The following is a 9,028-nucleotide window of genomic DNA, read 5'->3' on the forward strand; positions in this document are numbered from 1 at the left end:
TGACTTCTGGAAAAAAATATTTGCTATTATATGTCACTATTCACACTATTTTGGCCAAAAAATTTGTTTTTTAAGAAGTCAACCGGGTTTTTCTTTTTGGTGGAATTTTTCTTAAAAATACAATGGAAGGTCAACTTTATTTCAAAAATATTTTCAGAATTTTTGACATTTCATTAATTACTAATTTTCTTCATATAGGGTGTATATACACCCATAGACCAAATTTTCCCCTCCCTCAACTTGCGATATATACCACGTTGCCTATTACCGTGCCAGTTGCACCGACCAAGATTCCCCTTTGTCAGAGTCACACCTCGATGCATGAGCTACCATGAAAACAAAAGGCATGACCAGAAAAAAGTCTTGCTGAAGCGACCGATGACACACTAAACAAGCAACACCAACCATCGGCTTGGCAACACATGAACCGTGAGAGAGCTGTTCAAAAGCAATGCTTTCAACAAGGGAACGATGCACAAACGTTGTTGTCACAGGATCAAGCCACTCACGGCCACCATATCAACCGCTACCGTACAGTATCCCCGCGTCGTGCTACACCACCATTCTTGTGCTATGCTACCATGCCACTAATGTGGCTCATGCCACCTCCGTGTCTCGGGCCACCTCTGCGCATTGCATCGCGAAACGACATGAAGCCCCACTATCGCCATCAGGCGCACATGCTTTGCTTCGGCTGCGGCGAGGGAGAGCAATCGGAGTAGGACGCCGGACCGCGTTGCCAATTAGGCGGGGCTAGGTTAAGATGTACTCCCTCCATTTCATAATGTAGTGGGCCCATACTTTCCGAAATTTAACTTTGACTATACATTTAACCAACTTGGGCGAGTGCGGGGGGAGCATTACAGATACCTTTGAATTCATATTCGAAAGAAGTTTTCAAAGGTATATTTTTTCAGTAAAGTGATTTATGTATTAATGGTCTAATTTATGGTCAAAGTTCAATTTCAAAAAGTGTGATCGTACTTTATGAAATGGAGGGCGAGTACAAATCAATATAGCTATGTTTAAATGCAACGACAAGATGTAGCTGAATGCTAGGTTGACTGGGTGAGAGGTGCTTAAATTTCACTTGACCAGCACCAGCGAGCTCTAGGTCACACAAACAGCTGGGACAAGACATGGCAGTAAAGTAGGTTTGCGGCTAGTTTTTGGGTTGGGTCCGTTAGTACAGCTCTGTACTGTTTGCGTGCAGTGTGTGTCCTCTTTCGATCCAATCCTCACCCGATCCAACCAATGCACACACACTGCACTGGATACATGCTTCTTTCTTTCTTTGTCTTCTCTCTTCCTGCCTCTCCCTCTCCCTCTTTCTCTCCCCAGTCTGCGCAAATAGAAAGACAGAAAGAAAAGACACAGTCCTCCCCTTCCCCATTGGCCGGCATGGCCGTGGACGGATTTCCCGACCCCCAGCCAGCCAGATCTCCTCTCAGAAACCGAACCCCACTCACACACAAACACCATTGTTTCCCTGTCTAGATCCGGCTCCGGCCATGGACGGACGGCTCCCGCTCTGTCCTTGAGCTCAGTTGGAGAAGAAGCGTTCAGGAGCTGGAGGCAGCCATGGCCGACCAGGAGGGAGGAGGTCATTCAAGGATCCATCCATCCATCTCCAACTTTGCCAAAATGTAAGGTTAAACTGCATGCCCCTTCCGTTTCTTCCGCTCCGGCTTCCACCTATTTCGGCCGTCGTTAATATATGTCTGTTCTCCACGAGATCTCAATCTCATCCACCACACTGGCTACCTAGCTCCTTCCTCTCCAGGGCTTTCATTTGCTTTACTACCTTGTGCCACACAAATCAAACCAACTGCCAAGGATACCTAAACTGACTGCCAACTTTGAGTCTGGATCTAGCTATGTGAGGATAACTCCACATTTTATTTTATTTTGCATAACCAATGTAAATATATGAGTATTCCGTTTCCGGTTGAATCCCTGGGACCTAGCTAGCTAGTTATTTTCCGGGATTCAAGTAGTACATGCATATTCATGTAGGAGTGAGGAGTAAACCGAACCGCAGAAAAGCAAATCTTGAGATTTGACACTTTGACATACTCTCCTACAGTAAATGCCAACCAATATGTCAAACTCCAACAGCTGCCCTCACTATTTCGCATTACCTTGTATACTGTGGAGTACGCTGCATCTATACTAGTAATGAAAATTTATGTGTGCATCCTTTACACCAAAATAAAATGGCATGTACCAGTGGTAGTAATTTTCTCAGGGAAACTCGGCAAGCGGAAACTGCATTTGATTTGTATTTGTTATTACCTACTATACTGTAAAGTTGGTGTCTATTCTAAAAAACACATTACAAAGCCCTGTTTTTTTAAACGCATACCTACGCAGCAATAGTACTACTTATTATTTATTTATATGTATAGACAATTAGACATACTATATAGAAGGTAAAGTGTTCCTTGGCACTCAACTGATGCCAATAATGACATTTGATTTCACATTAGTGGCAAAAAGTTTATTAGATTTTGGAGTCCCAAAAATGCAAAATAGATCCCGGCTCCATTGAGCCTGTTTTTTTTTTATAAAATCTGAAACCGCATTGAAAAGTTAAAAAACACTTGTTGATCTGTATTTGTGTGATACGAATCTGTTAATAATAATCAAGAAACCATTCACTTGTGGGCTACACAAAAAGACAATCCTATGGATCTACAACAGATGTATTATTTGTGTGTTTTTGTGTCTTAATGAAACTGTACATATATACCCACAAAAATGTATTTTTGTCTAGCCCATGCATTCTTTTTGGACACTTAGTTAATTAGGGGCTAACATAGCTAGCAGGTTAAGAGACCTACTGTTTTACTATCTATTAGTATCAGGACTAAAGCTAGTACGTACTGATTTGGTTTACATCTCTGACCTATACCATATGATTAGATTGGCCTTTTTTTTCCTAAACTACACTAGAAGATACCTATATAGCAAATGAATGTAGTTAGCTAATATGAAGTTTCTTCAAGATATTTTTATGTAAACAGAGGCAACAACAAATTAACATACTGTACCAGAAGAAACGGTGCCTTATTTTATTGTCAAAACCTATGTGTTCGCATCATCTGATGAATGCCATGCATGGAGTACTTGCTGACAATGTAATTTTGGCCATATTACATGCATGCTTCACTGAACAAAGCATATTGTTTTAATTATGAAAAATTTCCAGTATCCACCAATTGTATGTGGTCATGCATAAATGTTGCTTTTCTGGATCTGTAGTTGTGCATGTTGCCAAAAGAAAATGTGCAACTACATGAAATGGCAACACATTCACGTATCCAATACAGTCTAATTTAGGTGCTCTTATATTAAGAAATCTCAAGCTACACTCTGTAAATTACCATCTTTTTTATCTGCTCGCCATGACTATGTGTAAGAATTTTATATCATATATTTTTATTCATAAATGCTGGATGTCCAGGAAAGAATGCAGCCAGTGTTCTCTAGCTTGGACTCCCAATACATATGAAAATATTTGAAGAATCGGCTAAAAATATAGTTAAAATTTTCATCATTTTTTTCACCATATCATGGTTTATAATATTCTGTGACACTAAATTAATTGTCAAAGTTCCATTTTAGAGATTATCGTCATGTCTAGAGTGTCATATATTCGCGAACAGAGGGAGTACTATATAGAAGATTTTGCTTCACTTCCATGCCATTCATATATACTCATTGTATGCACATACGTACTACTTATAAATTTTTGGTTTAATGTTGCTCCAGTAAGGATGCTCTAAAATACAATTACATTTAATACCTGGATAATGACCTAACAAAAAATGTGTCTAGTCAATTTGAAGCTTCGGCATATCTTTATGTAAACTAGAAACAACACATTAACAAACTGAAGAAACCTGGTTTGCTTTTCAGCACACTGGAAACTGTTTCTTTCTTTGTGCAAACTTACAAGTTAGTATCTTATGAATGGCATGCACGACAATTATCGAAACAGTCATTGGCTATATTGCATGCGTGTGCTTCACTCAACAAATAATATACTTTAGCTAGGAACAATTTCTAGTATATTCCAATTGTATGTGCTAGAAGAAATTATAGGCATCCTGCATAAATGTAGGCCTTTTTGGATCTGTATGCATGCATGGTTGCCAATGAAATTAAATGAATGTCACCTAAATGAATTTGAAACACATTTACGTACCCAATACCAGTGGGGGAGCTACGTTGGGGCCAGCCCGTGCAGCGGCCCGCCCAACATTTGGATATTAATACAGTACGCATATACTTGTGAGGCCTTAAAACATGAGTCCACTGCCTATTTTCTCCTGTTAGGTCCTCCCAGCCCGCCCAGGATTGGGCTTCAAGCTCCGCCACTGCCCAATACGGTCTAATTTTGGTGCTCCTGTATTCAGAAATGTTAAACTACATTTTGCTGATTGTCATCTATGTTATCTGCTCTCCATGACTATGTGGAAGGAATTTCTAATAATATGATGCACTATACTTTCATTCGTAAATTCATGGCGTCAAACAAAGAACGCAGCCAGGGTTCTCTAACTTCAACTTGTAATACATAAGCAAATAGTTTGATTGAGTAGCTAAAATAGATTTCTGAATTTCATGAATTCTTTTTCACAGTATCAATGTTTTTAGTTTTCTGTAACATTAAAATTAAAAGAAAAGTTGCTTGCTAGAGATTATAGTCATGTGCAGAATGTCATCTATTTGCGAATAGACGGGTACTATATAGAAGATTCAACTCACTTCCATGCCACATATAAATAGTTATTTTATGTAAAATGTGATATAAGTAGTACAATTTGTGAATTTTGAATATTGAAAGCAAGAGCTTTGTAAAAAAAAATGGTGTTCTGTTTTATCTATGGCGCCATATCTATAGGTGACTTGTTTGGTCTATTATTTTGCCTCGTCTCTTTAAACTGATGTGTCTCACTTTATTTTTTTCTGTTAGCGAACTAAGTAATTGATTTATTTCTCACTTTACTTTGCTGTTAGTGAACTCTGTTATACTAAGTATAACGATAGGTGTGTGAACCCTCAGATGGATCTAGGTGATTATTTCCTAATTCATTCAGTATGTAAAAAAGTAGACATATGCCCTTGCTTCAATATCAACTTGCCTTGATATACATAAGATGTCGTCCATAAATGTACATACAACAAGACAGGACCTAACTCTGAAATATTTTGATAAAACCTTATATGTCTATGCATGATCCATTTTGGTTATGTTCTCTCCTTGCTCGCTCTACAATGATAGGACTAGCTATGTACAGATATCGTTTACACTGTCCCCTCATAGTACATCTTAATTACATGTACTCTTTGGAAACTGATAATTTGGATTACATGATTTGTTTTCATGTTTCTTGCAGGAAGCAAACTGTTTCCTGTGAAATTCCTTTGGACCGAACAGTTCAACTGCCATTTATCCTGTGATGTTGTTTACTATATATGTTTTGTATGCGTGGAAAAAATTATTGCTTTAATAATCAAAAGGCATGTCCTTCACTGCATTATCTTCTGGAAGAGACATGTATCATGACTGGTGAGATGCAGGCCTGCAAGAGTTGTATCTGAAGGTTTGGAGAAGGTAGTGACGAAGGTTGTGAAAAGACGTAGTTTTCTTTATTGTGATGAAAAAGGCACTCGTGTTCTTTGTTAAAAATAAGAATTTTGTAGAAAGAAAAATGAGGTAACTAGCGCCACAAATAATCAAATATATACACTATGGTACAGATATATGTGGTTATACTGCCACTTGGCGCGAAAAAAGATAGAAATTCTTGATCTGGATGCACTGCTAGTTCCTACACCATTGTATAGTTCAGTCTGGGAGACACACTGATCTGAATCGTATGTACTGTGCGTGTGGTGATTCTACTCTCAAGAAAGATCACACAGGTATAAACCACATGTAATTTTTAGCCAATGGGTTAGTGTCATTTCTATCACACCACCAATTAAAGCACTGTTTTCTGGAATTTCTGAAAATAGCTTCCAGGTAGAGCCTGACTGCTAGTTTACTAAATCAGCATATTTACTATTGGTGCAGATACCTCAGTAGTATTTTTTCATGCCTGTAAGATCAGAGGTTAAGATTATACACTAGGATTCGTGGTACTACTCGAGTACTTTTTATGTTTCTGGAAAGTGATATGCATGCATGTCTCCATACAAAAAATATACAAGTTAATATAAGTCACAGTTTAATGCATGTGTCATTCAATTAGATAATAATGAGGTCAACTATAGATGTTTACGTACTCTAAAATTATTATTGACTGATCATTTTATGCAGAATCCGGCGAAAACTGGAAGGGCTTGAGGATACCGTATATTGGATGAACTAGTTAATTAATTAGTATATTATTAATTATCTACTTGATTCCTCTCAGTCATATGGCTTTTGTAAACTTTTGTGCTGATGTGTGTGAAGGTACTACTGATGAGCGCATGCATGGATAGATAAGGGTTGATGGTGTGTTTGAATGCTGTTTGTCATGAAACCAAATCCATAGTAGTGCATGTGCATGTGGATGACAAACTGATCTGCCAGCAGCATGGACACTTTAAGCTAGTGTTGTGTTGTTGTCGCCTGTCCTTGGTACTAGTTCTGTCGGCTGCTCGTACTTGCCAATCAGTTATGATGCAAATAATGGATTTTGTTTTTGCTTAACAGTATAATGGTGTGTGCAATGATCTATCTTACACTGTGAATTGTACTAGTTCTGGTCGTAGCCCCTGTTTGGATGCATATGTCTTGTCGACATGTATTAATGGCCTATCTGACGTGCAACTGCAAACAGGGCTATCTAATAGTACAACAAATAGATGTTTCTAGCAAATGAAACATATAGTATCATTTGAGAAGGACACAACATATTATGTCTTTTTCAATAACGTAATAAGGGAAACTTGCATGCCACTATAAATTCCTTAATTAGTGGAATCTTGCTGAAGTATTTTGGTTAAGTGTGCATCGGTATGATTTTGTGATGTAAAATTCTGGTGCCGAACATTTTCATGTCATCAAAATTGTATACATCTAGTTAAGCTAAAGTTAGGGGGCGCTGAACATTTCTTTGTGATATGAAATGTATACAACAACTATACATACTGCTTTGTTAACTATTATTTGCACAGTAGTTACTTGATTGAACCCAGATATTTTTTTTCAAATATCTTTAGGATTAAGGATCAATTGATAGAACAAACAGGAAAAATTTGGAATTAGTTGATGGCAATGTAGAAAGTGTTGACATATATAACTAAGGAACTAAGGTAAATGAACGAATGATTATCATGTAATTATGTGTTGCAAAAGAAACTAGGAATATCTTGTAGCCATATTCGGGTTTGGTCTGTAATAAACATATGCTATATGTGCTGGGGGAGGGGGGTGTAATATTACATCTTCCATTTTGAACTTGTTTAAAAAAAAACTTTCCTCACCACACAAAAATTAAGGGCGGTTCTCTAGAAGTGATACATATATCTCTAAACGCTAGGAAGGTAGCTCAACAAATATTACATCAATCATCTTCATACACATATATGGGGAAGGGTTGCAAGTTAGTTATGATGGTTACAAAGTAGTAACTCACATCAAACAAATTAAACCACCGGACGGTCGATCATCGTTCAGAAATTAATTACTAATAAACAGTTCAGAAATTACTAATAAACATCGCAAGACGATGTACAAAGCAAGCAAAAGAGGAACATGGCATGCGATATCTGATTAATCCATTATTCATCACTGATGGATGGATGAAGTTGTTGGATAGAAGAAAAAGAAGGCAAGATCGAGATAGAAAAGCAATCAGTTAATGGACACACACGTACTCCGTACGATCGAAGATAGAGGAGCCTCAGCAAGTACCGATTTGGATGGCCTTTATTCGACTGGATGATCAGTACTTGATGCGTGGTTTGGCAAAGACAACTCCTCCCAGCTCCCATGGCTCTTGCTCCCCCTCCTCGTAGTAGTTGTTGCTGCAGGCTGCTGCCGGAACCACTGGCTGCCTCGCCGGCGCCGGTGCCGGTTCCGGAGCCTCCGACCGGAGGCGGTTCCTCTCCTTGGTCCTCTCTCTGGCCCTCTCCCTGGCCCTTGCCCTGGACGCCTTGTCTGGGAGGAGAACAGGGGCGCCGCCATTGTTGCTCTTCTTCCTTGGACTTGGAACAGCAGGAGCTGATCTTCTTTTTGCCTTGGCTGTCTGATGCTCCTGCTCCTGCTGCTTGTTTGTTTCAGCATCGGCCGCCATGGCCTTGGCGTGGTCGTTGCTGTCCAGGTCCAGGAGCACAGAGCCGTCCCCGTCCTCCTCCGACAAGGACATGGAGGCGGACATGGAGGCGGCGAGGTGGTTGATGCCGGCGGTGGACCTGTCGAGGAGCCACTGCACCGTCTTGCTGGCCTTGTCGAAGCCCAGCTTGTCCTGGAGGGCGAAGAAGCGGCGGGCCACGTCCAGGGACAGCCGCATCCGCCGGTCCCTCATCCCTCCCGCCGTGCATATCTTGCTATGCCTGTCTTTCCTCGCCACCGCCCTCGATCTTGACGCCCTTGACCTTGAAACTGCCGGAGGCGACGGGTTGTCCGCCTTTGCGGCCGCGGCCGCGGCGAACGGAGGGTAATAGCAGTAGTAGGAGAAGGCATCTGGCACTTCTGAGGAAGGAGGAAGAGGAGGAGGAGGGTGTTGATGGTGAGGCCAAAGAGAGTCCATCCCCATGTCCATTTCCATCACTATCTCCTGCTCCCTCCCTCTTGCTGCTTCCTTCTGGGCTCTAAATAATTCACACATCATCTCATCGTCATATATACCTGCAGATGCAGGGTTGCACTGACCTGCTGCCCGCCCTTCCCCTCCTACTACAGTGCTTATTACTTGACGACCAGAGGGACCATGCTATTCTTCTAGTGAATGCTTGTTCAATACATACCTATAGGCAACATCATTTTTTTTTGCTATAAGGAAAACAAACATTACAAGGCATGCCA

General features: G+C 40.3%; 1 protein-coding gene and 1 long non-coding RNA gene across 2 annotated transcripts; one reads left to right on the forward strand and one right to left on the reverse strand.

Moving 5' to 3' along the window:
• Positions 1-1,295: 1,295 nt before the first annotated feature.
• Positions 1,296-6,722, forward strand: LOC123110041 (uncharacterized). The gene is made up of 3 exons (XR_006453118.1): positions 1,296-1,646; positions 5,406-5,623; positions 6,332-6,722. It is a non-coding gene; the product is annotated as an uncharacterized lncRNA (long non-coding RNA).
• A 744-nt stretch (positions 6,723-7,466) lies between these two features.
• On the reverse strand, positions 7,467-8,788 carry LOC123115385 (transcription factor TEOSINTE BRANCHED 1-like). The gene has a single exon (XM_044536548.1). It carries the CDS (start codon positions 8,769-8,771, stop codon positions 7,947-7,949), a length of 825 nt encoding a protein of 274 aa, XP_044392483.1. The 5' UTR covers positions 8,772-8,788; the 3' UTR covers positions 7,467-7,946.
• Positions 8,789-9,028: the final 240 nt, after the last annotated feature.

This window comes from Triticum aestivum, chromosome 5B (genome assembly GCF_018294505.1).
Source record: "Triticum aestivum cultivar Chinese Spring chromosome 5B, IWGSC CS RefSeq v2.1, whole genome shotgun sequence".
NCBI classification, from domain to species: Eukaryota; Viridiplantae; Streptophyta; class Magnoliopsida; order Poales; family Poaceae; genus Triticum; species Triticum aestivum.

Excerpts from the sequence above, each read along its gene's own strand:
- LOC123115385 (XM_044536548.1), bottom strand. The coding sequence starts at position 8,771 with ATGGAAATGGACATGGGGATGGACTCTCTTTGGCCTCACCATCAACAC.